Source organism: Pelodiscus sinensis, unplaced genomic scaffold, assembly GCF_049634645.1.
Source record: "Pelodiscus sinensis isolate JC-2024 unplaced genomic scaffold, ASM4963464v1 ctg37, whole genome shotgun sequence".
Classification (NCBI taxonomy): Eukaryota; Metazoa; Chordata; order Testudines; family Trionychidae; genus Pelodiscus; species Pelodiscus sinensis.
The window spans coordinates 232,058-259,110 of record NW_027465869.1 but is presented as its reverse complement, the minus strand read 5'-3'; the positions used below and the strand labels follow the sequence as shown (position 1 = coordinate 259,110).

At 55.4% G+C, this 27,053-nt stretch overlaps 1 protein-coding gene across 4 annotated transcripts; it reads left to right on the top strand.

The window, feature by feature from the left end:
- Positions 1-466: 466 nt before the first annotated feature.
- On the top strand, positions 467-18,238 carry LOC142824064 (E3 ubiquitin-protein ligase TRIM11-like). Of its 4 annotated transcripts, XM_075915799.1 has the most exons (7): positions 467-889; positions 4,276-4,482; positions 4,598-4,828; positions 5,234-5,256; positions 8,823-8,938; positions 15,655-15,702; positions 18,048-18,238. In XM_075915799.1, exons 3-7 carry the CDS (start codon positions 4,709-4,711, stop codon positions 18,197-18,199), a joined length of 459 nt encoding a protein of 152 aa, XP_075771914.1. In that variant the 5' UTR covers positions 467-889; positions 4,276-4,482; positions 4,598-4,708; the 3' UTR covers positions 18,200-18,238. The 4 variants fall into 4 exon arrangements, with proteins under 4 accessions (XP_075771914.1, XP_075771916.1, XP_075771912.1 ...); XM_075915801.1 differs by lacking the exon at positions 15,655-15,702; XM_075915797.1 differs by lacking the exon at positions 18,048-18,238 and having other exon boundaries at positions 15,655-16,265.
- Positions 18,239-27,053: the final 8,815 nt, after the last annotated feature.

Sequence of the window (27,053 nt, the reverse complement as noted above, 5' to 3'; positions counted from 1 at the left end):
CCGCCCCTGGGATGCCACCCACTTGGGTGCCGCTTGCAGATGGGCCAAGCTGGACATGGCCTGTGAGCTGCAAATTCATTACTCGCCAGTGCTTCCTGGGTTGATAAGTAATGCTCCCCCATCGAGGTAGCACATCTCCATTAGGGGAGCCTGCCTCAGACTCATTCTGAGGCTTCCCTGCAGTGTAGATGCTCGTATTTTGGAATGTATCTTCCAGAACAGCTTCTCCTGAAATCCAGGGCAGTGTAGATGGACCCTGAGCGCCTAGGCCTAAGTTTGGGGCCTGGCAGATGTTTCAGAGGAGTCACTGTCAGTCTGGACTCATCACACTTCATGCAAAGGCTCCATAGCGTCTGAAAAAGGAAAGAGCAGAACATGCCCAGAAAGGCAGCACTGAGTGGTGCAAACTGCAACCCGCCCATTTCCCAGCGGACAAAACTGAAACTAAATTCTCTGGTCTCCCCTGCAAGAAGCCAGGGCTGCTGCGAATCCAGCAAAGACACTCCAGGGTGAAGTGACCTGTCCTCTCTGCCTGGAGTATTTCAATGATCCGGTGTCTCTCGACTGTGATCACAGCTACTGCCGAGCCTGCATCACCCAGTGCTGGGGGGGCTCGCTGCAGACGTCTCCTGCCCCCAGTGCAGACGGGCCTTTCCCCAGGGGAACCTCAGGCCGAACAGGCAGCTGAGGAGTATTGTGGACGCAGCCAGAGCTCTCAGGTTGCTGGCAGGGAGGGAACCAGCCCCAGAGAGACTGTGTGAGAAACACCAGGAGCCTCTCAAGCTCTTCTGCAGGGAGGATGGAATCCCCATGTGTGGTGTGCAACAGATCCAAGGGGCACCGCGCTCACACCGGGATTCCTGCCGAGGAAGCTGCGGAAGAATTCCAGGTAGGGAAATGCCGACTGCGATTCCTGCCCTCGTGGGACAGAGGGGAGCACTGGGGAGCAGCTCCCGCCCTGGGAATATAGCCGATAGGGTCAGGGCTGGGACTGCAGGAAGCAGGGACAGCCTGGTGATAGGGCACCTGAGTGACCCTCGTGGTATGGGGTAGTCCTGCCTCAGTTTCCCAAAAAAGACCCACAATGGCATTTTTTTGTGGCCAGTAACAGTCCTGCTCTCCCAGCCAGGACTCTCAGGACTTTGAGGTCTCCTCTGTCTCCAAGGTCCAAGGTCTCCTCTGCCTTCTCCATGGACCTCCTCCCTCTGGCTTTTCCTGTGCCTCTGTTTGACATATCTCTCGCCGGGTTAGATCCCAGGACCCCTCACCCTGCGTTTCATTGTCCCTTCCTGGGGAGGAGAATTGACTACGTCACAGGCAGGGCTGACAACCAATGTTCCTTGTAATATTTTCCATCCATATGTGGAATAAATTTTGTTCTGTGCGCCAATGCATGTGTGTCTGTGCACCACCCGTAGAAACACCCGCTGCCAGCTGTGGGTGACTGGGCGCTCTGCTAATCAGCTGGGCTGTACTGGAATCTCTCCTGGCCTGCTGCCCAAGCACCCGGCCTACAGGGACCCTGCTGAGAGCGCCTGCCTTGAAAGGGCCAGCCAGCCTGTGCCCAGCCTCGTCCCCACCTACCTCTCTTGAGCCACAGGGAGCATCCCAGTCATGCAGGTTTCTCTTTGGGATTTATCTCTGCAGAGTCAGTGGGGGAACCTTGTGCCCAGCATGTGTCTGTTAGGGTTGCCAGATGGTAGCAAAACAAATCTCAGCTGTCTACACTGGCCCTTTTGCGCAAAAGGGACTTTTGCCCGAATAGGAGCAGCATAGTATTTCCGCAAAAAGCACTGATAGGAAGTCAGTGCTTCTGTAAAAAGTAGGAAGTCAGTGCTTTTGCGGAAATTCAAGCAGCCAGTGTAGACAGCTGGCAAGTTTTTCCGGAAAAGCGGCTGATTTTCTGGAAAAACTGGCCAGTCTAGACACAGCCTCTGTGAATTTGTGGACTTCTTTAGAAGTGTCAAAGGGAGGTTCTGTGACCCCTTTGAAAATTGATTGTCTGTGTGAACAGCTGAATTCTATCCAGTGCTTTTTAGTCCAAGTCTTTTACTGATATGGTCCATGGCCCCAAAGGCACAAAGACCACAGGTCGGAAACCACTGTCACACCCACTGTAAACTGAGGCCTCTGGGGATAGTCAACTTAGCCTGTGTGACGGCGCGTTGGGGGTCCCCCGTCTCCTGCACCCCGAAATGGCACAAACAGACTGCACCAGCCGGTGGAATAGAGGAAGTTTATTGCCTCTCCAGGGTACAGCACAGCACAGATGGAATCTGGTCACAGAGCTGGGCTAGGATGCCTCAGGCCCCCTTGAGATGGGGGAGACTGGGCCCCTAAACTCCAGCCCCTCTCCCTAGGCTGTCTCCTCCATGCTCCCAGCCCACAACTAACTCACTCTCTTCCAGCCCTGCCCCCCAGCCAGGGCAGCATTCCCCCTTCCTTTGTTCCTCTCCATGGGGGGTGTCTGGCCATACTGGTTTGCATAGTGACTCATCCTGTTTTGCTGGGTCGTGGTACCCACGGCAGCCAGTGGGGGTTACCCCAGAGCCATCAGCATAGAAACCAGCCAGGTACCCCCACTACGTCACAGCCTGTAACAGGATAAACTTAAAAAACAACAAATAGGCTGGTAGAACTTTAAAGAGTAACACAACGTGTAGGTTAGTGATACAGATGTAGCCGTGTTAGTCTGGGGTAGCTGAAGCAAAATGCAGGACAACGTAGCACTTTAAAGACTAACAAGATGGTTTATTAGATGATGAGCTTTCGTGGGCCAGACCCACTTCCTCAGATCAAATAGTGGAAGAAAGTAGTCACAACCATATATACCAAAGGATACAATTAAAAAAATGAACAAATATGAAAAGGACAAATCACATTGCAGAACAGGAGGGGGATGCGGGGGGGGGGGGAGGAAGGAAGGTAAGCGTCTGTGAATTGATGATATTAGGGGTAGGGAGAGTGGGATGTTTGTGAGTTAATGGTATTAGAGGTGATAATTGGGGAAACTATCTTGGTAATGGGTGAGATAGTTCAAATGTTTGTTGAGTCCTTTTTGGAAAGTATCGAATTTTAACATGAATGACAGTTCAGAGGATTCCCTTTCAAGTGCAGATGTAAAAGGTCTTTGTAGCAGAATGCAGGTGGTTAACTGGGATAGCTGCATTCTGCTACAAAGACCTTTTACATCTGCACTTGAAAGTGAATCCTCTGAACTGTCATTCATGTTAAAATTTGACACTTTCCAAAAAGGACTCAACAAACATTTGAACTATCCACCCATTACCAAGATAGTTTCCCCAATTATCACCTCTAATACCATTAACTCACAAACATCCCACTCTCCCTACCCCTAATATCATCAATTCACAGACACTTACCTTCCTTCCTCCCCCCCCCCCCTGCATCCCCCTCCTGTTCTGCAATGTGATTTGTCCTTTTCATATTTGTTCATTTTTTTTAATTGTATCCTTTGGTATATATGGTTGTGACTACTTTCTTCCACTATTTGATCTGAGGAAGTGGGTCTGGCCCACAAAAGCTCATCACCTAATAAACCATCTTGTTAGTCTTTAAAGTGCTACATTGTCCTGCATTTTGCTACAACGTGTAGGTGGTTTCATGAGCTTTTATGGGCACAGCCCACTTCTTCAGATGAGAAGAGACCTTATTTCTCATGGAACGAGGTTTACAGAAGTCAGAATAGAGCAGCCTGTTATTTTGAATTTATTTATAAATATCAGAATTGCTGTGGAATAACTGCTGCTATTCTGTAATAACGCTGCTGTGTAAACGCACCCTTTCTGCCCAGACAGTTTCTCCATTGCTGTCGTTCACTTTGGGTGCCTGCTTTTTCTCTCACAGGTTCATTTGTTTTTTTCTTCCCACCTGTCTCTGCGAGCGTGGCTCTGCGTAGACCTGAACAAATGCTAGATCTTTGCTGGCAGGATATTAACAAAATTAGTTGAACAAAAAAAATCTATTTTTAAAATTATTAGCAAATCACAAATTTGATTTTTTTGCTTGGTCAAATGAATTTGGGCGGGGGGAGGGAGCAAAAATCAGAATGTTTTGTTTCAAGTTGACCATTTCCTTAAAAAATAATTTTATAAAACACAAGGATAGTTTCAAAAATAAGTCAGACTTTAAACTCTAGAAAAAATTAAGCAAATATGTTTATTTGTCATGTATTTATTTCTGCATCATGACAACCAGTGACATCACCAGTAATTCATTAAATGTTCCTTTGGTGACAAATCTGCATTTTCCCAGGAAAAAAATGTAATGCGGAAAATGTCACCAAGAGCTAGTGCTGAGTCCTGCTCCCTGCTGCTTTGGCTCGGCATCACTGAGACCATCAGCCACACACGATCCAAAGCACATCAGACACGGAAACATCCTTTATGAGATTCTGGGGCCGTATGGGATGACGTGAGAAAATTCTCTCTCTAGTAACTGCAGGAGACTGTTCACTGTCTGGTAAGTTAGAATTTGCAGAGATTCCCCCTGCACACTCAGCGCTCTGTGAAGGACCCCAGGCTCCATCCATGTTCCCCTAGTGATGGTGATGTTCTTCCTTTGGTTCTTCTTCCAGAAACGGACACAAGCCGAGCGGCAGAAGATTGTGGCCAAGTTTCAGCAGCTGCGGCAGTTCCTGGAGGAACAAGAGCGACTCCTGCTGGCCCAGCTGCAGAAGCTGGACGAGATGATAGTGGAGGCAGGGACTGACACTGTCACCAAACTCTTGGAGCAGATTTCCCGGCTCAGCGAGCGGATCCGGGAGCTGGAGGGGAAGTGTCAGAAGCCGGCGAGTGAATTCCTGCAGGTGAGACTGAGGGGGAAATTTTCCAGCTCCCACCACAGAGACAGGACAGCCCCTAACACAGGGGTTCTAAAACTTGTGATACCGCAACCCCCCTCTCAGTTGTTTGCGATCCCCCGGAGGGTCAAGAACCACAGTTTGAGAAACGCTGCCCTAAGAGATGGGCACAGGAGTCAGAGGTCACCGGGCAGCTCCGTGTGCGCCGCCCTGGCATGGGAATTGTTGTTTTGTGCAGACCCACAGGCACAGAGAGGCTAGCGATGGCAAAGCCCCATTCGCTCAGGGGATCCGTGGCCCTGGGGCCAGGCAAAGTCTAGTTTCCCCTCACTCGCCAAATCCCTCCCTTGGAATTCACAGTGTGTGTCAGGTGGGACTGAAACTCTCTGTCTCTGTCTCTGTCTCTCACAGGAGATCAGAGGCACCTTGACCAGGTAGGTGGCTCTCACCCCCTCACAGCGCTGGGGAAACACTGGGCAGTGAAGTTGTCGCTGCCTCTCCCCAGGGCTCCACAGCAGAACGTGCGGGAAGGTCACATTTGGGATTCAAATCTCTGACCCATTTAACCCTGAGGCCCTCGCCCGTTTAGAGGCGACTCTGCAGTTACCCAGGGGAAGGCGCAGACTGGCCTGTGGTACATTCTACCCATGTCACCGCCCTGGGGACTGGCTGCCCCAGGACTGAGGGGTGGGACGTGGGCCTGTCCCTGCTGGGCGCTGGGCACCATTCAGCCCAGGGCAGCAGGGATCCAGGATCTGTCCCGCCCGAGGGCTGTTTGGAGACCTGTGAGTATTGTGCTTAAAAGAAGCACCCGGGATCTTTTTCAGGGGGATAAGGCAACAGGCCTCATTTACTGAACATACATAGATCAATCAACACTTTATCATATGCATGTGATACATCACACTCACGCACTCACACACACAGACACAACCACACTCCATCTTGTTGTTAGCAATAGTTGCTCCCCCTAACTGCACTGGCCAGGTGAGTTAGATGGGGGAGGGGTGGAGCCAGGCTTCTGCCTATCCGGATCAATGCTCCCATGTTGACAAGACGAAAATCCGGGATCCCCCTGCAGGATGCCTCCTATTTATCCCCCTCATGGATCCAGTTAGTCATCACCTCGCCTTTATAATGCTTCTAGGAAAGTTCTTCCAAGGGCAGGCACTTGCTGCTGGACTCCCAAGTCTTCTGTATGTCCAGTCTTCCTAATGAGCTCACTTCACTGGTATTGTCTTGGGTCTGGATCCCAGACTTTCTCCACCTTTGCAGCTGCTGCTGGAGGTGCTCCCCTTTCATTCTCCATTCACACCTCATTCATTTCAACAGGGCAATCAAGGAAAGGGGAGAGTTCAAAAGACATTTTTTCTTTACCTCATACAAAGTTTCTTAATGCAAGGGATTCTTTAAATTGGCTTCCGCACCTAATGACTGGAAGGTAGCTAACGTGACACCAATATTTAAAAAGGGCTCTAGAGGCGATCCTGGCAATTACAGACTGGTAAGTCTAAGTTCAGTACTGGGCAAATTAGTCAAAACAATAGTAAAGAAACAAAATTGTCAGGCATGTAGAAGAACATAATTTGTTGGACAAAAGTCAACATGGTTTCTGTAAATGGAAATCCTGTCTTACTAATCTTCTAGGGAATGTCTACACTAGCCCCCTAGTTTGAGCTAGGGTGGCTAATGTAGGCATTCGAACTTGCAAAGAAGCCCGGGATTTAAATATCCCGGACTTTATTTGTATGTTCCCGGGCGGGCGCCATTTTTAAATGTCCTTAGTTCGAACTGACTGCCCATGGCTATATGCGGCAGTCAGAAGTGAATCTGAACTAAATCCTTAGTTCGTATTAACTGTTACTCCTCCTGCAATGAGGTGTAACAGTTAATCCGAACTAAGGACTTAGTTTGGATTAACTTCTGACTGCCACATGTAGCCACGGGCAGTCAGTTCGAACTAAGGGCATTTAAAAATGGCGCCCGCCCGGGAACATACAAATGAAGCCCGGGATATTTAAATCTCGGGCTCCATTTGCAAGTTCGAATGCCTACATTAGCCACCCTAGTTCGAAGTAGGGGGTTAGTGTAGATATACCCATAGAGTTCGTAGAAGGGGTTAACAAACATGCAGACAGGGGGATCCAGTAGATATAGTATACTTTGATTTTCAGAAAACTTTTGACAAGGTTCCTCACCAAAGGCTCTTGTGTAAATTACATGGCCATGGGATAAGAGGGAAGGTCCTTTCTTGGACTGAGAACTGGTTAAAAGACAGGAAACAAAGGGTAGGAATAAATGGTAAATTTTCAGATTGGAGAGGGGTAACTAGTGGTGTCTCCCAAGGGTCAGTCCTGGGACCAATCCTTTTCAACTTAGGGTGTGTCTAGACTACATGCCTCCTTCGACGGAGGCATGTAGATTAGCCAGATCGGAAGAGGGAAATGAAGCCGCGATTAAAATAATCGCGGCTTCATTTAAATTTAAATGGCTGCCCCGATCTGCCGATCAGCTGTTTGTCGGCAGATCGGGGCAGTCTGGACGCGATGCGCCGACAAAGAAGCCTTTCTTCATCGACACAGGTAAACCTGGTTTCACGAGGCTTACCTGTGCCGATGAAGAAAGGCTTCTTTGTCGGCGCGTCACGTCCAGACTGCCCCGATCTGCCGACAAACAGCTGATCGGCAGATCGGGGCAGCCATTTAAATTTGAATGAAGCCGCGATTATTTTAATCGCGGCTTCATTTCCCTCTTCCGATCTGGCTAATCTACATGCCTCCGTCGAAGGAGGCATGTAGTCTAGACACACCCTTATTCATAAATGATCTGGAGAAAGGGGTAAGCAGTGAGGTGGTAAAGTTTGCGGATGATACCAAACTGTTTAGGATAGTCAAGACAGAAGCAGACTGTGAGGGACTCCAAGAAGACCTCACCAAACTGAATGATTGGGCAACAAAATGGCAAATGAAATTTAATGTGGATAAGTGTAAAGTAATGCACATCGGGAAAAATAACCCCAACTATACGTACAGTATAAAGGGGGCTAATTTGGCTACGACAAATCAGGGAAGAGGTCTTGGAGTTATCGTGGATAGTTCCCTGAAAACTTCCACACAGTGTGCAGCAGCAGTCAAAAAGGCAAATAGCATTCTAGGAATTATTAAGAAAGGATAGAAAATAAGACACGGAATATCTTACTGCCCCTGTATAAAACTATGTATGCCCACATCTTGAATACTGTGTACAGATGTGGTCTCCTCACCTCAAAAAAGATATTTTGGCCTTGGAAAGGGTTCAGAAAAGGGCAAGTAAAATGAGTAGGGGTTTGGAACGGGTTCCATATGAAGAGAGGTTAAAATGACTGGGACTTTTTAGTTTAGAAAAGAGGAGACTAAGGGGAGATATGATAGAGGTCTATAAAATCATGAGTGGAGAGGGTGAATAAAGAAAAGTTATTTATTAGTTCCATAATAGAAGAACTAGAGGACACCAAATGAAGTTAATGGGTAGCAGGTTGAAAACGAATAGAAGAAAGTTCTTCTTCACACAGCATGTAGTCAACCTGTGGAACTCCTTGCTGCAGGAGGCTGTGAAGGCTATGACTATAACAGAGTTTAAAGAGAAGCTAGATAATTTCATGGAGGTTAGGTCTATAAAAGGCTATTAGCCGGGGGTAGAAATGGTGTCCTTGTCCTCTGTTTGTCAGAGGCTGGAAAAGGGTGGCAGGAGACAAATTGCTTGATCATTGTCTTCGGTCCATCCTCTCTGGGGCAACTGGTGCTGGCCACTGTTAGCAGACAGGATACTGGGCTAGATGGACCTTTGGTCTGACCCAGTACGGCCGTTCTTACGTTCTTTTTCTTTTTCTTTTCATTTTCTTTGTTTCTCCCCCAGGGAGGGGAGGGGGTCCGTGAAATTTTCATGGATTGAAAAGAGGTCCATATGCTCGAAAAGGCTGAGAATCACTGCATTGTCACCATGGGATGTTGCTTCTCCCCAGGTGTGAGAAGGGACAGGCCCAGCAGCCGGAGGAGATGGCTCCTGAACTGGAAGAGCGAGTCCATGGTTTCTCCCAGAAAGTGACTGCGCTGTCGGAGACGCTGAGGGAGTTCAAAGGTACCTGGGGGGGATGGAGGAGAGGAAAGTGGGACCCTGGAAGGAGAATGGCGCAGGTCAATTGGTTCATAATTAGATGATGCTTCCATATAATTGCAGGGTGCATGGCACTGGCTTGGGTTCCAAGACACTCAGGCTGATTAATTCAAACCCTTGTTTGTTCAGAAGCAGTTTTTGCAATTTCAGTGAGTGTGAGAGTCAGAAACACCAGAGAGAGAGAAACACGCCCAGTTCCCTTCTCCTGGGGCATAGGCGAGTCATGGTGCATTTCTCCTGCGAGAGTAGGATGACCCCTGACAGTATCTGAGCTGTTATAACCATCCAGATTATACCCGGATGAGTTCTGTTCCAATCCCCTTTGTGTTAGGGACAGTAAGTACCTTGTGTGATTTGTGCACAGCTCACACTGGAACTTTGAATTGCTGGAGGGTTTTTGCTGCTCAAGCAATTTTCAAGTTACTCTCTTTTCTGATGTGCATGGGGCACTTCTCTGCAGGGGGTTCTGGACGTTGCTCCCTGGCCTGGGTAGGTCACTCTGGGTATCTCTGCAAACACCTTGTGTGAGCAACGCATCTGGGTCCTGCAGAGCAACTCAGGAACACGGCACTTTAAGAGCAAGGTCACTGTAGAAAACTTTTCCCTTATGGCAAGCACACAGCTCGCCAGGCCCAAGCGGAGCCAATCAGCATCAATGCTGGGGAGCAATAATTCTTGGTGGGGGCCACTACAAGATTTTGGAAAGTGGCCATGGCCCACACTTTGCTATGGTGGGGGTGCAGGGTTTAGGGTGGGTGTTGCATACAGAAGGCCACACAGGGTAAGGGACTGGGGTGCAGGAGATGGTGTGGGGTCTGAGAGGGAGTTTGGGGTGATGACCTGGGTTGCAGATTGGGGTGTAGGGTCAGGGAGGGGGTCTGGATGCAGGTGAGGATTCTGGCCTGGGGGAGAAGTGTAGGAGGGAGGTACAGGTTCGGGGAGGGAGCTGTGACATGGGAGAAGGGGAAAAGGGTGGTGCAGACTGCAGAGGGTGTGGGTGGTGACCTGGAGCAGGGGAATGGGAGGAGGTGTGGATGTAGGAGAGGATTCTGGCCTGGGGGAGGGGCGTAGGAGGGGCTACAGGGTCTGGGAGGGAGTTATCACCTGGGACAGAGGGTACAGAGTGGGGGTGCAGGAAAGGCTGGGGTGCCAAAGGCAGCTCTGCAGCACCCCCAAGGCAGGCTGAGCTCCCTGCCTGCTGCAGCCCCAGATCACTTTAAACTGCAGGCTGCTCCCTCCATGTGGCTCTAAGGCCGTGGTCACCAACCAGTAGATCGCGATCTACCAGTAGATCTCAGGGGCTCTAAGAGTAGCTCTTGGGCCCTCTCTGAACTGTGCGCCTGCGCAGTACATTTACATTAGATTTCCTCATTTGAGGAGCAGCTACTCACTGAGCAACAGCACAGGTGAGTAGCTGCGAGGAATGGTGGGAATGTTTTTTTTTAAAGTAGCAGTATAAGGATTGGGGATAGCAAGTGATGGAGAGGAGGAGAATAGAGAGGGCGGGGCTTCAAGGAAGGGGCGGGGCGGTAGATCTTGGCTTGGTCTGTCATTTAAAAAGTGATCTTGGGTGTAAAAAGGTTGGAGACCACTGCTCTAAGGCTTGTGCTACCCCCACCCCCAGGCCAATCTCTCAGTTATCATAGAATCATAGAATAATAGGACTGGAAGGGACCTCGAGAGGTCATCGAGTCCAGCCCCCCGCCCTCAAGGCAGGACCAAGCTCCACCTCCACCATCCCTGGTTGTTTCCAGCCAATCGGAGCTGAGGATTGGGCTGGGGGCGGGGAGATCACATGAAGCCCCCCCCCCCTCGCTGCAGAGCCCAGAGCCGTATGAACTGAGCTTTAAACCACAGCAGCTGCGTGTGACTGAGGGTCCCGGGATTGGGGTCCCCAGGCCGGATTTGGGGGCTTAGTGGGCCAGATCTGGCCCCTGGGCCATATATTGTCCAGCATAAATACCCACGTTCAGTCTCCAATCGTGTAGAGAGCAACGACCCTGGTCCCAGTTCTCAGCACTTCCCCTACTAGCCAAGCCGAGGGAGAGGAGAAGGAGACTCACGGATGGTGACAGCCTTCTGACCCAAATTCAGCAAAATCCCTTCGTTTCGGCCCCTGCGTCTCTCCCAGCCAGAGGGCTGCAGGGCGGGTGTCCCAGGGCCGGGGCAGACTGGCCTGGCGAGATACCGGCAATTTCCCCGTCAGCCGAAGGGCCGAATGGCGGCTGCTGAAGGAGGAGGGGGAAACCCGGCAAGCGGCTCCTGGAAGCAGCTGCCGGAGTTGTGACTCTGCCCAGCCCTTTCTCCCCCATCTCCTCCCCACTCCAGAGGTGTAGCAAAGGAGGGGCGGGGGAACAGTTGCCTCTGCCCCCTAGTGCCGTGCTAAGGGGTGGGCCCCGGGCTGGGGTGAGTCCAGGAGCCTCCCTCTGGCTACCTGCTGCTGCGCCTGAGCCGGTTCTCTTCAAACTGCAGCTGAAGCAGCCAGCTGGGTGGGAGGAGCAGTAGTTTTCAATCGAGGCTGTGCAGGGGGTGGGAGGTGTCTTGCTCTGGGGGAGGAGGGGTGAGTGCATGGGGGGGTAATGCTCCCCCATTCACCTTCAAAGAGGGACCTTCCAAAAGCAGGTGCTTGCTGCTTGTTCCCAAGCTTTCTATAAATCCAGCCTTCTTCCAATGAGCCCGCTTCACAGGTCCCATTGTTCTTATTGTTCTGGAATCTGCCCCCCACCTTTCTCCAACCATTGCACGTGCCCAGACATAAGAACATAAGAACGGCCGTACTGGGTCAGACCAAAGGTCCATCTAGCCCAGTGTCCTGTCTGCCGACAGTGGCCAACACCGGTGCCCCAGAGAGGGTGGACCAAAGACAATGATCAAGAGATTTGTCTCCTGCCATCCATCTCCAGATGCCTTTCTTTCATGCCTTATCCATTCACACCTCGTTCACTCCACAGGAAAATCAGTTTAGGGGGAAGGGAGGTGTTTCAAAGTCTACAAAATACAAGCTTTCTATGTAAAAAGGCTTAATACAAAGTTTCTATGTTCTGTAAAAGTATATAAAGTTTCTATGAAAAGACATACAGTAAAACTCCATTGGTCCGGCATCTGACGGTCCGGCACTCCTGATGGTCCGGCACCATCAGGAACCTGGAAGTGCTCCGCAGCCGGACCATTGGAGCTGCTCTGCTCCCGGCTTCCTCTATTCAGCCTAAAACTGACCAGAGGCTGAACTGGAAAGCCAGAGGCAGAGCAGCTGGGGCACTGCCGGGCAGGTCCCCTAGCTCTGCCCCCTGGGGGCTGCGGGACCAACCAGGCAGCACCCCAGGTGTCCTCGATTCAGCCGCTGCTGAAATTGACCAGCGGCTGACTCTAGGAAGGCTGAAGCAGAGCTGCTCTGCCCGGGGCTTCCTAGAATCAGCAGCTGGTCAATTTCAGCAGAGGCTGACTTGGGGAGGCCTGGGTGCTGCTGGGTTGGTCCTGCAGCACTGCTCCTGGGCGCTAAGGGACCAACCCGGCAGCCCCCCAGCTGCTCTTCCCCAGGCATCCTGATTCAGCCGCTGCTGAAACTAACCAGTGGCTGATGGTTCCGCAGCGCCGAGGAGAGGCGCTGCGGGACCAACCCAGCAGCACCCCAGCTGCTCTGCCCCAGGCGTCCCCAAGAGCAGCTGGGGTGCTGCCCAGTTGGTCTCGCTGCGCCAAGGGTCGGCGCTACCCCGACCAACCCGGCAGCACTGCAGCTGCTCTGCCCCAGACGTCTCCGATTCAGCCGCTGCTGGTCAGTTTCAGCAGCAGCTGAATCAGGGACGCCTGGGGCAGAGCCAGACTGTCGGAAGGGGGGGCTATGAAGGGTCTGGGGTGGCACGCTCCCCCACCCCAGATCCCTCATAGCCCCCCCTTCTGATAGTCCGGCATATCTGATAATCTGGCAACCCCTGGGTCCCAAAGGTGCCGGATTATCGGAAGTTTACTGTAATATGATCCACAGTAACAAAATTGGCCTTTTCCCCTGGGTGCAAAACAACCTCGCTACGTCTCTGGTATGGGCCCGCTTACACAGGCGTGCTCTGCATGGTGGGTCGGGGGGGGTCACTTCCCCCAACCCCTGTGTTCCTGCTAATGGGATGCGTGGACTTCAGTAAAATTAACATTGTGCGGCCCAGCTCCAGGCCTGGAATATGGTCTGGAGCCCCGCAAGCAGCTGGGGTCAAGGCTGCAGGAACTTCTGGGGCCCGATCGCAGACTCCAGCCCCGCAAACTGGAAGGAAGAAGGTAGGTGGGAGAGGGGAAAGGGGAAAATAGGAGGAAGGACTGGGAGAGGAAGGGGCTTGTGCTGAGGGGAGGAGGGCAGGTCAGGGGAAGGCACCAAGGGATGGGTTGGAGGAGAGACAAATGCCAATCATAGAATAATAGAATACTAGGACTGGAAGGGACTGCGAGAGGTCATCGAGTCCAGTCCCCTGCCCTCATGGCAGGACCAAATACTGTCTAGACCATCCCTGATAGATATTTATCTAACCTACTCTTAAATAGCTCCAGAGATGGGGATTCCACAACCACCCAAGCAGAGGAGAGTGAGGGGCTGGGGGGCAGCAGGCACCAGGGGAGCTGATGGAGCAAGGGGAAGAGACATGGTAGCAGAGGGAAAAGGGAGAGGTTCATAAGATCTTTATTAATAACGTGGGTGCCACAGTGGCACATCCAAACAAGCCACCTGAACTCAGTACTGGTGCCCAACACAAAATTCATTCTGTTCATGGGAGGAAACTCTTAGAGGGAACACTTCCCCCAGCCTCTCCGCCCCCGAGTTAATGTCACACATGTTGGGTTAATGCAATTGCAGGATAGTTGCATGAGGGGGGTTCGCTGGGGGCCAACTAATCCCTATTGGTAGGAGGATGGTGGGAAAAGTCCTTAGGAGGGGTCACATGACACCTTTTACTTCTGGTCATGTGTCCATCTTGCCCCGAGAGTGTTACCTCCAGAGGCCTCGCTCATGGGGGTCAGTAGCATGGTTAACAGGGGTCGGGGTGTGTGTGGCTAATGGGGGCCAAAGAGTAAATTAAAAAACATTCTTTGATGTGAAAAAGTGGGCCGTTCTCAACCCATTTCCCGGGCCTATTTTGATTGCCAGTCCGCCTCTACCCCAGGGCGGTGCAGCCCCCACAGATGCAGGTGGGGATGGTAGGAGCTGCAGGGCAGTTCTTGGGGACCAAAAGGGGCCATTTGAAATCTGGCCTCTCAGTTACAAGCTGTTTGCTGGAGCTGGGCCCAGCCCCTCCCTGAGCTCTGGTCCTGCCTCTTGTGCCGCCTCCCAGAAGCTGCAGGCCCAAGGCCTGTCTCTGAGAAGGTGGGGGAGGGGAGGGATGGGGAAGGCAGTGGGGAGGGACAGGGAGACGTGGGCTGTGTAACACTGGGCCTCTGGCTCTCTGGTCCCTGGCCCAGGCACACGGGACCATTGTAACCGGGATGTGACTCTGCCTAAGCCAAGCCCGACTCCGGCCCCTGCAGCCACTGAGCAGTGGGTCACAAGTGGCCTCCCGACCCTGCTCTGCCGGCACAGGGTGAATATGGACCATGGAGCCCACCACCCTGCCTCAGTTTCCCCTGGGATAAAGTGGTTTTCTCCTCATTCCGATTGCTGCCTCTGGAGGCCAGCGCCCCATCATGCTGCTCCGTGTAGACACACTAAGCAAACAGCCCTGCAGCGCCAGCGAGAGCCAGGAGTTCCCACACAACCCCTCACCTCCCATTAGCATCAAGGGTAGGGTTGCCAGGTGTCCGGCGTTCTATCAGACAGCCTGATTGTTGTGCCCTCTAGCCAGTAAAAAAATTTGAAAAATACTGGACATGTGCAGTGTCCGGTATTTTCTGGTTTTCTGGCATCCAGAAGCCTGGAGGGGGCGGGGGAGTGGCTGGGAGGGGGCGCGACCTGCGCTGGGAGCGATGCCTTGGGGAGAAGGGGAAGCCCTGTGTGTGCTCCTGAGCGCTGGACAAGTGCGTTGTGGAGCCGCAGCCGGACTCGCTTCACCGGGACTGTGCATGGGACAGGCAGCACCTCCGGATCTGCACATGCCCGGGTTAGTCCTGCTCCCCACTGGCCGATATGCTCCCTCTGCCAAGCCCTGCTTCCTGCCAGCCGGTTCTCCTTCTCCCAACCTCCCCCGGCCAACCCCACTCCTACTGGCCACCCCCCCTCCACCCTGATCTCCCCCGGCCAGCCCCGCTGTCCCCGACCCTTCCCGTCCCCTCCAGCTCTGCTTCCTTCCAGGTGCCCATCCCCCAATCTCCCCCGGCCAACCCTGCTGCCCCTGAGCCCCCTCCGCCAGCTCTGCTTCTCGCCGGCTGCCCCCCCCAATCTCTCCCAGCCAGCCCCGCTGCACCCGAAGCCCCCCTCTCACCAGCTTTGCTTCCCCCCCCCCCTCCCAGCCAGCCCTGCTCCCCTCCCGGATGGTCCCTTCCCCCCTCCCCCATCAAGTGTGTCCAGTATTTTTTTTAGACTACCTGGTAACCCTAATCAAGGGACTAAAGTGCCGAAAGCGGCTTTGATGCCAAAGTCTCTGCAGGACCTGGGCCTAAGCACCGACAAAAGGCGGGAAGTGAACAAGGCCTGAGTGTGTCTGTGACGTGACAACCCGGCTCTGGGCTCCCCGTGCAAACCTGAATCTCCCCCTCTCCTCCCCCAGACACTCTGCCGGATGCACTGGGGGGACCCCTCAGCCTGTATAGACCAGGTGAGCTGCCTCAGGCCTCGTGCCCCCCTCAGAGCCAGGCCTGCTGTCAGGCGCAGTGCGGTGCCAAAGGACAGGCACCGGGCAGGCTGTTTAGCACCGCTGGCCAGGCCCCAGCCATGGGAACAGAGCCACAAACTGCCCCTCCCCCAGCTTTCACCGGCACAGGGGCCTCCTCCTGCCCCCAAACGCCTCCTCCTGAGCCAGCCCAGAGCCCCAGCCCAGAGTCCAACCCCCCAGCCCAGAGCCCTTTATCTCCAGGAATCCCCAAGGGTATGTCTACACTACAAAGTTAATTCGAACTAACAGCCGTTAGTTCGAATTAACTTTGCTAGGCGCTACACATACAAACCGCTAGTTCGAACTTAATTCAAACTAGCGGAGCGCTTAATTCGAACTAGGTAAACCTCATTCTACGAGGACTAAGCCTAGTTCGAATTCACTAGTTCGAATTAAGGGCTGTGTAGCCACTTAATTCAAACTAGTGGGAGGCTAGCCCTCCCCAGGTTTCCCTGGTGGCCACTCTGGGCACCACCAGGGAAACTATTCTGCCCTCCTCCCAGCCCTGGAGCCCTTAAAGGGGCACGGGCTGGCTACGGTGCCCATGCCAGGTGCAAGCCTGCCAGCACCCAGCCAGCAGACCCTGCACCTGGCACAGCACTAGCCAGCCACCCGCTGCCACCCAGCCCACCCCCTCTTCCCGGGACTAGGCTGGCGGCTCATGGGAGCCTGCCCAGGTCCGCAAGAGGCGGGCACCCGCCTGGTTTAGTGAAGACTTCATCCACAACCTCCGCACTAGGCACAGGAAAGTGGCCGTCTAGGGCAGGAGAGCTGCCAGCCTGGCCACCCAGGAGCAGGTTTGCATGAAAATCAGGGTGGTCCAGTGAGACCCCCGACCCTGAGCCCTGAGCATAGAATGGCCGTCCTGGGTCAGACCAAAGGTCCATCTAGCCCAGTAGCCTGTCTGCCGACAGCGGCCAACACTAGGGACCCTGGAGGGAATGGACCAAAGACAATGACCAAGCCATTTGTCTCGTGCCATCCATCTCCAGCCTTCCACAAACAGAGGCCAGGGTCACCATTTCTACCCCCTGGCTAATAGCACTCCATGGACCCAACCTCCATGAATTGATCTAACTTCTTTTTAAACTCTGTTCTAGTTCTAGCCTTCACAGCCTCCTGCAGCAAGGAGTTCCACAGGTTGACTCTTTGCTTTGTGAAGAAGAACTTTCTGTTACTAGTTTGAAGCCTGCTACCCATTCCTTCCCCTTGTTCTCTGGGGAAGGGAGTGGGGAGGTCCAAGAGGGGAGTTTCTCTTCCCCCCAGTGACTGAGGGGCTGTGCCCAGCATGGACTCTGGGGCACGCGGGGACATTGCTCTTTCTCCTGCTCCCAGCAGAGGACCCAAGAGTCCATGGGAGGGTCCCTGCTCTGCGGGGGGGAAGGGATGGATCAGACCCCAGAGCACCAGGGCCCGGAGCACAGACAGGGGCAGCCCTGGGCCCATGGCAGGCAGCTGGGGAGCTGCTGAGAGCAGAGCTCTGGTCCTGTTCCCCTTTTCGTCTCTCCCCACATGAGCTCAGCTTCTCTCTCCCTCCGCCCAGCCCCCGCTGGGACCCCCCTCAGCTCCCTGGGGCCCCTCTTCCTTCTGTCACCCCTGAGTCAGCCTCCTGCCATGGCTGGGACAGAGACACCCCCGTTCCCTCCGCACGGCGCCTGGGCACCCCCAGGGCAGGACTCGCCTTGTTCAGCCTCTTCCCGCCCAGCCCAGCTGGGGCCGGTCCCTGCCCCTCCCTGCTGGCTCTGCGGGGTCTGGGCGCTGGGCCGGAGGCTGAGCAGCCTGCTGGGGGGCAGGTCGGAGCTCGGCCCAGAGCCCCAGGGCGGCGGGAAAGGAGCCGAGCCCAGATGGGCCGTGCGGGGGAGACGTGTCCCAGGGGGAATCACAAACCCTGCCCAGAGGCAGCTGGGACCCAGGGACATTTCAATGGGGAGGGGCCCAGCCGAGGGCAGGGCCTGGATCCAGCCAGCCCTGACCAGGCAGTTTCCATCCCGTCCCTCTGGGGTCCCCGGCCCAGAGTTGCTTGTCCCCGGCCCAGGGAGAGGGGGCAGATTCCCAGTGTCAGGGCCCCTCTGATCCCTTCTCTCTGCCACGACCCCTCCCTGCCGGGGAGTGAGCTGCCCCTTGGGCTGGGCCGAGACCTCAGGGCTGCTCCCCACTCAGAGCCGGGCGCCCCTGGAGGCAGGAGAGTCCCTGAGTCACTACCCAGCTGGGGCAGATTCTGTCCCTGACACCACCGACCCCCCCCCCCAGGGCCGAGCTCTGCCCCTCACGCTCTGATTCTCCCCCAGCCAACGTGACTCTGGATCCAGACACGGCGCATCCCCAGCTCGTCCTGTCGGAGGATGGGAAACGTGTGAGACTGGGAAACACACGGCAGCCACTGCCCGACATCCGGGAGAGATTTGTGTGTCGGGAACTGAGAGTGAATCATTCGCTTTAATAAAACGTTTCCATCTGCTCCTGTCTGGTTGCTCTCTGGTGTGTTCCCCCCTCTAGGAAATGGATTGTTGCCGCAAAGGGGGATTTCTTGCGCAAGAAACCGCTATGGCTAAAATGGCCATCAGAGCTTTCTTGCGCAAGAGGGCATCCACACTACCGTGGATGCTCTTGCACAAAAGCACATCTCTTGTGCAAAAGCACATGCCAGTGTGGACGCGCTCTTGTGGAAGACTTTTTGGGCAAGAACTCTTCCGTAAAACAGTTCTTGCGCAAGAAGCTGCCAGTGTAGACGTAGCCTGAGGGATACAGGAGTCGGAGTAAGAAGTCCTACAGCTTGGCAATATTTTGAAACCATTTTGAAATAACTACATGATGTGTAGAGGTGGACTAACTTATTTCAAAATAAAGTTGCAGTGTAGACACAGGGGCTGTGTCTACACTGGGCCACTTATTCCGGAAAATCAGCCGCTTTTCCGGAATAAGCTGCGAGCTGTCTACACTGGCCCTTGAATTTCCGGAAAAGCAACGACTCTCTACTGTACAAAATCAGCCGCTATTCCGGAAAAACTATTCTGCTCCCGCTCGGGCATAAGTCCTTATTGCGGAACACTGTTCCGGAAAAGGGCCAGTGTAGACAGCCCAGTAGTCTTTTCCGGAAAAAAGCCCCAATCACGAAAATGGCGATCGGGGCTCTTTTCCGGAAAAGTACGTCTACATTGGCCATGGACGCTTTTCCAGGCAGTGCATAGCCAGCACGGCTCTCCCATTGACCTGGGGGAAGGGCGCGGGTGAGTCACTCCGCTAGGGGCTGTGGGCGGGAAGGAGAGGCAGAGGACAGGTGGGATGGAGTAAAGCAGTCCCCTGCCTCCTCCTTCTGACTGCTCCGTCCCAGCACAGGGCCATGGGAACGGGGACCCCAGTGAGCCAAAGGATTCGGGGGGGGGGGGTGTCCTCCAGCCCTGAGCTGAGTCCAGCCTCTCAGGTCCAGCTCAGTCACTCCCATGGCTCGCCCAGGTACCAAACCCAGGTCAATGGAACCCCCCCCCCCCAAGTTCTCACATTCCTCTGTCCACAGGCCCCGAAACCTTCTTCTCTGCAGCTGCTCCCCTGGCAAAGGCTGCAGGTCTGGTTTCTGCCTCTGGGCCAGGGCTGCGGAGGGAGGGGCCGCAGCCAGGGCCGGCTCTAGGTTTTTTGCCACCCCAAGCAAAAAATTTTTGGCCACCCCCCTCCCCCGCCCTTGGCCCGCTGCTGCAGGAGAGGCCCTGAGGAGGAAACCCCCCTTGCACCTGGCGGCTCTTTGACTCCCACCCCCCTCCGGCCAAACCCAGCCTAGTCCTGTCCCCCCTCCACACACCCCGACCCCCCCCCACTGAACCCAGTTTCCACCTTCTCTCCCCTCCCAGCCAAACCCGATCCCCCCCCTCCCCCAACTGACTCTGTCTCCTTCCCTCTCCCCGCCGAAGCCCCGTGTCCCCTCCCTGCAGCAGGTGCAGGAACGTGGGAGCGCCCCGGGGCGCGTATCATTCTTCCCAGGGGCCGGGTGAGGCAGCAAGAGCGCCCGCCCCCCTGCAGGCCCCGGCTCCGCCCCATCCCTTGCCCTGGGGCCACAGGCAGGCCTGCGGGGCGGTGAGGTTGGCCAGGATCCGCCCCTGGACATGGGCCGCTCCAAGCTGGTGCTCGATTTGCTGGTGCCTAGAGCCAGTGCGACCACAGAAAGTGAAGCTTTTGCGACCATTGCGGTTTCTGTCATGCATACGTGAAATTCGTTGCTACTGCTCAGGACTTGCTACCTGGGTCAGGGGTTGCAAAATCCGAGGGATGGGGTGTAAGTCTGGGTACGTCTACACTACAGCGCTAATTCGAACTAACTTAGTTCGAATTAGTTAATTCGAACTAATGCGTCTAGAACTAAAAACTAGTTCGAATTAGCGTTTTGCTAATTCGAACTAGCAAGTCCACATTGAGTGGACCCTGAACAGGGCTTAAGGATGGCCGGAAGCAGTGCCAGCAGGGCATCAGAGGAGGACTTAGAGCGTGGAGATGCTGTCTCAGGCTAGCCGAGGGCTGCGCTTAAAGGGTCCCGACCCCCACCCCAGACAGACAGTTCTCAGGGGTGCCCCGCTTGCGAAGCAGTCCTGGCTTGGAGTGCCCGGAGTACCCACACTGGGCACATCACACCACTCGGCCATCAGCCCGGCTGCACTTGCCGCAGGCTGCCATCTGGGGAGAGGGGGCAATTGGGGGGCTGCAGGAGAGCTTCCACCCCCAGAAGCCCGCAGAGCCAGCCCAGTCCTCCCCATCGGGGGCTCGTACCCCATTCCTCCCTCACCTCCTTCCACTTACCCTTCCCTAGCCCCCCTTCTTATTGATGTACAAAATAAAGATAACGTTTCTTCCAACATTGACTCTGTCTTTATTGAACAAAATTGGGGGAGGCTGGGAAAAGGAGGTGGGAGAGGGGAAGAGAAAGGCTGGGAGAGGGGAGGGCAACTAACATGATCAGGGGTTGGGAACAGGTCCCAGATGAAGAGAGGCTACAGAGACTGGGACTGTTCAGCTTAGAAAAGAGGAGATGGAGCGGGGACAGGATAGAGGTCTCTAAAAGCAGGGGTTGGGTGGAGAGGGTGCATTCAGAAAAGTTCTTCATGAGTTCCCATAAAGAAGGACTAGAGGACACCAAAGGAAAGGAATGGGTAGCAGGCTTCAAACTAGTAAGAGACAGTTGTTCTTCTTCACAAAGCAAAGAGTCAACCTGTGGAACTCCTTGCTGCAGGAGGCTGTGAAGGCTACAACTAGAACAGAGTTTAAAGGGAAGTGAGATCAAGTCATGGAGGTTGGGTCCATGGAGCAGTCTTAGCCAGGGGGTAGGAGTGGTGTCCCTGCCCAAAGTTTGTGGAAGGCTGGAGAGGGATGGCACGAGACAAATGGCTTGGTCACTGTCTTCGGTCCATCCCCTCCAGGGTCCCTAGGGTTGGCCGCTGTCGGCAGACAGGCTACTGGGCTAGATGGACCTTTGGTCTGACCCAGGACGGCCATTGTAAGCTCAGGGCTCAGGGTCGGGGGTCTCAGTGGACCCCCTTGATTTTCATGCACACCTGCTCCTGGGTGGCCAGGCTGGCAGCTCTCCTGCCCTAGACGGCCACTTTCCTGTGCCTAGTGCGGAGATCGTGGACGAGGTCCACGATGTCCGCACTAGCCCAGGAAGGTGCCCGCCTGTTGCGGTCCAGGGCAAGCTCCCGGGAGCCGCCAGCCTGGTCCCGGGAAGAGGGGGAAGGCTGGGGGACATCGGGTGGGTGGCTCTGTGCAGTGCCAGGTGCAGGGTCTGCTGGCTGGGTGCTGGCAGGCTTGCACCTGGCACGGGCACCGTAGCCAGCCCGTGCCCCTTTAAGGGGTCCGGGGCCGGGAGGGGGGCAATAGAGTTTCCCTGGTGTTGGCCAGAGTGGCCACCAGGGAAACCTGGGGAGGGCTAGCCTCCCACTAGTTCGAATTATGGGGCTACACACCCCTTAATTCGAACTAGTAAGTTCGAACTAGGCTTAATCCTCATAAAATGAGGTTTTCCTAGTTCGAACTAAGCGCTCCGCTAGTTCGATTCAAATTCGAACTAGCGGAGCGCTAGTGTAGCGGCTATGAATGTTAGTTCGAACTAACGTCCGTTAGTTCGAACTAACATTGTAGTGTAGACATACCCTTAGTGTTTCTGTCCTTACACCGGCAGTGGGTAAAAACATCAAGGGGAATTGCCTCTTCTTGTTCCTTCCCTCTCCCATTTTTTTCCTTCTCCCCCGCCCCTATTTATTTTGGTCTTGGACATCCAACTCCAGTCACCTGAAGCAGCGGGCTGTGCCCACCAAAGCTCACAATCCCATCTACATGTGTTGTGAGTCTATAAAATGCTACCAGATCATTTGTTGTTTTTTAAGTGTATCCTGTACAGCACTGGTCTCCAACCTTTTTACACCCAAGATCACTTTTTAAATCTCAGAACAGGCGAAGATCTACCGCCCCGCACCTTCCTTGAAGCCCCTCCCCTTCCTTGAAGCCCCGCCCCTTCCTTGAAGCCCCGACCTCTCTATTCTCCTCCTGCCCATCACTTGCTATCCCCAGCCCTTACTTACACACTGATAAACAGTTTATTTTTAAATTATGCAATACATACAATTAAAATCACGTTTATAGTTATGAAATAAATGGTCTGTTTTTTATTCATGCTATTTAAATCTAAAATGAAGCATTTATAATTATACATTTTGTGGGGACAGAGTATTGCGGCTGGGGGCAGGGGAGAGGGACAGGGTGCTGGGAGGGCAGAGGACAGGATTCTGCAGCAGGGGACAGAGTGCCAGTGGGGACAGAGTTTGGGGAGTGAGGATGGGAATGGGGACAGAGTTCTGTAGCTGGGGACAGGGCAGTGGGGACAGAGTTCGGAGAGTGGGGACCCCAGCATTCTGTAGTTGAGGACAGGGGAGTGGGGACAGGGGCATGGGATGCCAGTGGAGGCAGAGAGTCCCCTGCATCTCCCTCCTCCCAGCATTCCCCCCCTCCGCCGGGAAACCAGCGCTTGCCTACCCCGGGGCCGACCCCCGCAGGGAAGCCCTGCACGTGCGCCTGCCCTGGGGCCAACCCCCCCCCCCCCCCCCGTGCAGGAAAGTCTTGCGCGCACCTGCCCCGGGCCAACCCCCCCCGGTGCAGGAAAACCCCACACGTGCGCGCCTGCCCCAGAACCAACCCCCCCGTGCAGGAAAGTCTTGCGCGCACCTGCCCCCGGCCAACCCCCCCCCCCCCCCGGTGCAGGAAAGCCCCACGCGTGCGCGCCTGCCCCGGAACCAACCCCCCCGTGCAGGAAAGCCTTGCGCGTGCCTGTCCAGGGGGCTGACCCCCCCACCCACGCAGGGAAGCCCCGCGTGCGCACCTGCCCCGGGGCCAACCCCCGTGCAGGAAAGTCTCGTGCGTGCGCCTGCCCAGGGAGCCGACCCCCCCGCGCAGGGAAGCCCCGCACGCGCTTGTCCCAGCGCCACCCCGCCCCGCGGCGGGAAGCTCCGGGGCCAACCGCCCCCTCCCCGCCAGAAGCCGACACTACCTCCGTCTTCTCTGGAGGTAAGTAGTAGGGCTTCTGGGGGGGTGGGAGGGAAATGGGGGCGGGGCTGACAGGACGCCTCACGAGCGACTGGTCGAGGCCTCGAGATCGACCAGTAGCTCGCGAGCGACCAGTTGGTGACCACGGCTGTACAGACTAACTGAGCTGTCCCCTGAAGGTGCTCTAGATAGTTAAGACCAAAACAGACTGCAGAGCACTTCAAAAATATCTCACCAAACTAAGTGACTGGGCCACAAAATGTCAAATGAAATGGAATGTGGATAAATGCAAAGTAATGCACATTGGAAAAAACAATCCCAACTGTACAATAGGATGGGGACTATTTAGCTACAACTACTCAAGAGAGATCTTGGAATCATCGTGGATAGTTCTCTGAAAACAAACGCTCTGTGTGCAGCGGCAGTGAAAAAAGCAAATAATGTTAGGAGGAGTTCTTGAACAAATAGACTCACAGACAGGCAGACAGGCAGACATGCAAACTCTCTAAAATGTACAGTGGATTTCTATTTTGTGAAGTAAGTTACAAACTTCTGGAAATCCAGCAGTAGGGGAAGCATCTTTCTCTGTCGTCCCTGCTACTTAACTCTCCATTTGTGGCATGGAATCATTTTGCCTCTGACATGTAGGAAGATGTATAACGCAGCAGTTCCTAATGACGTTAGTGTGGAACCAACATATACTGGGGAGATGTATAGTGGGGATGCCCTCTGCGGGGAAGCCTCAAAAATAGTCTGAGGCAGGCTCCATTACTGAGGCCATGCTACCTGGACATAGAGCCCCGGGAAGCCCTGGGGAGTAATTAGTTTGAATGACTCTGGGGGGTTTTAACACAAGCCATTACTGGCAGGGTGTTCTCACGTCCTTGGCAGGCCTCCACCTTCTGTACCTGAGGTGCCAATGCAGGAACAGCCTGGGCAGTGCGTAGCCGGCACGGCTCTCCCATTGGCCGTTGGGAAGGACGCGGGTGAGTCACTCCGCTAGGGGCTGTGGGCGGGAGGGAGAGGCAGAGGACAGGTAGGGATGGAGTAAAGCAGCCCCTTGCCTTCTCCTTCTGACTGCTCCATCCCAGCACAGGGCCATGGGAACAGGAACCCGGTGAGCCAAAGGATTCGGGGGGGGGGGTGTCCTCCAGCCCGGAGTTGAGTCCAGTCTCTCAGGTACAGCTCAGTCACTCCCATGGCTCGCCCAGGTACCAAACCCATGTAAATGACCCCCCCCCACCCCCACGCCCACCTCAAGTGTTCACATTCCTCTGTCCGCAGGCCCCCGAACCCCCGAAACCTTCCTCTCTGCAGCTGCTCTCCTGGCAAAGGCTGCAGGTCTGGTTTCTGCCTCTGGGCCAGGCTGCGGAGGGAGGGGCTGCAGCTGTTTCTGCAGAGCCGGAGAGGAGGGAGACCCTGGAGAGCGGGTGGGAAACAGTCCAGCCCCCCAGTAAAGCCTCTCTCGGCAGCCCTGCTCATGGGGACAGAGCAGTGTCACAGGGGCTGCTGGAGGTGAGATGGCCCCAAACCCCCCCGCAGCATGGACTGGAGTGAGGGGGCTTTGCCCGCCCCGGGGGAAGGGGCATCGTGCTGCAGGGCGGAGCCGCCGGGCTGGGTACATCCCAGGCTGCTCGCAGAGGGGACACGGGGAGGCCAGTGGCACTGGAACCGGGGGAGGGTCGGACAGGCTGGGCCTGGTCACTTTTGGCTCCCACCCCCTCCCCTTCCAGACCCGAGCGGCCGTGCGAGGTGTCTGCACACGGGCTGGTTTGCAAGTGCCGTGTCTGTAGGTTTGTGCCCCCTTTGCACGGGGAGCTGTGGGGCTGCGGGCGTCTCTGAATGTCGCCCTGGCGCTGTGCAGCGGGGTCACACCCCACACAGAGCGGCATCAGCCCGGCCTCCCCGCTCGGGGCTCCAGCCAGGGACATGGGCTGTGCCACTGCCCCAGGGACAGACCAGGGACGGCACCACTGGGCCAGCGAGCCAGGGGGCCTGTGCGGTGATGCTGGTTTGGGACACAGGAAGTACCAGCCTCTGCCACAGAATGGAAAAGGCCCCGGCAGCCCCTCGGTTTGGTCTCTTCTCCTGCACCTCCCTCGGGAGCAACCTGGCTACGAACCAGCCTGTGAGGGGAGCAATGGAGGAGGGGGGGGATTCGGACTCCTGTGGGGGAGGGGACCTGAACGGGAGCAATGGGCCACCCAGGCCCAGCACTGGCAGGGGAGCCTTTCCCGTGTTTGGGGAGCAGCAGCCTCCAGAGCCCTGTCCCAGCCGGCCACTGTCTGACGGGTGCACGGCCCCGGGCACGACGGCCGGTGTCCCCTTTGGACCCCGCTCCCAGGCAGAGTCGGCAGCCACGAGGGCTGGGCCAGTGTCTGGGGGTTCCCCTGCTGCTGGGCCCCAGGACAGGCCTCCCTCCCCAGCTACGGCAGGGCCGGTCCTGGACTGGGTTGGGCCAGGGGATGGGAGTCACCACAGGTGTGAGAAGACCGTCCATGGCTGGGTTCAAGCCAGGTAGAGGGGTCTGCCCGGGCAGGTCTGGGCCTGGGGTTTTGGGCTGGGAAGGGGTGACCGGGCCATGGAAGATCCCAGCTACAGCAGGATTGGGACCAAGGGGTGAGGGAAGGGGCATGTCCAGGCACCCACAGGTCCAGGTGTATTGGCTGCAGCTGGGTTCGGGCTGGGAGCCCCCAAGCCCTTCCTCTCTCCTCTCGCTCTGCCCAGCCAGGGGAGGGAAGAGACGCTCCCCTTGGAGCCAGAGTCCAGCCAGCCCCCGAGGGTCACTAGCTGAGCGCCCGCTACAGCCCTCGCTCTGCCGGCCGGGCTATGGAAGGGCCTGCGGGGGCTGCCGCTGAGCAGACAGCTCAGGTTTAAGCCTCAAGCTCCAGTGCAAACCGTACACACCGGCCGGGTCACGCGCCTCCGCACAAGCTCAAAGGGGAGGGGGAAGCCCTGTTAACTCAGGGCGGGGGAGGAGACAGGAGGCCTCATCTCTCCCATCCTGGCTCTTCTGTCACAGGGTGTGGGGGAGTCACCGGCCTGCACCCCACCCACAGCCGGACGTGAATCTCACCAGCAAGTCGAATTGAAGGTTTATTGGTTCACAGGACACAGCGCAGCGCGGGATCGTTGTTAACACAGGGACCAGGAGCAGGCAGGCTCTGGGCCTGGCTCCCCACTTCCTGCTCAATCCTTCCTCCCTCATCCTAAACCAACTGAGACTGACCCTTCCCCCCAGGCCCTCGTCACCATTCTGGAGTCAGCCCCGCCTGCCCCTTTGTTCCCCTTCCTAGCCAAAAGTGTTGTCTGTGGTCCCCTGGCCCTCAGGACACAAGACTCGGGACAGGAGAGACACATTCACCTCCACAGTGAGTCATGACCAACCTTCCCCTTCCTCAACCAAGCAGTGTTGCAGTGCCCAGGGAAACTGAGGCAGTTTAGCCCAATGGCCAGAGTCAGCACTTTGCACCTTTTCCAAGGGCAGTGTGGCCCAATGGCCAGAGTCAGCACTTTGCCCCTTTTCCAAGGGCAGTGTGGCCCAATGGCCAGTGTCAGCACTTTGCCCCTTTTCTAAGGGCAGTGTGGCCCAATGGCCAGTGTCAGTACTTCGCCCCTTTTCTAAGGGCAGTATGGCCCAATGGCCAGAGTCAGCACTTTGTCCCTTTTCTAAGGGCAGTGTGGCCCAATGGCCAGTGTCAGTACTTTGCCCCTTTTCTAAGGGCAGTGTGGCCCAATGGCCAGAGTCAGCACTTTGCCCCTTTTCTAAGGGCAGTGTG

Excerpts from the sequence above, each read along its gene's own strand:
- LOC142824064 (XM_075915797.1), top strand. The coding sequence starts at position 4,709 with ATGATAGTGGAGGCAGGGACTGACACTGTCACCAAACTCTTGGAGCAG. Across the intron at positions 4,829-5,233 it reads CGGCGAGTGAATTCCTGCAG|GAGATCAGAGGCACCTTGAC; the intron begins GTGAGACTGAGG and ends TGTCTCTCACAG. Across the intron at positions 5,257-8,822 it reads ATCAGAGGCACCTTGACCAG|GTGTGAGAAGGGACAGGCCC; the intron begins GTAGGTGGCTCT and ends GCTTCTCCCCAG.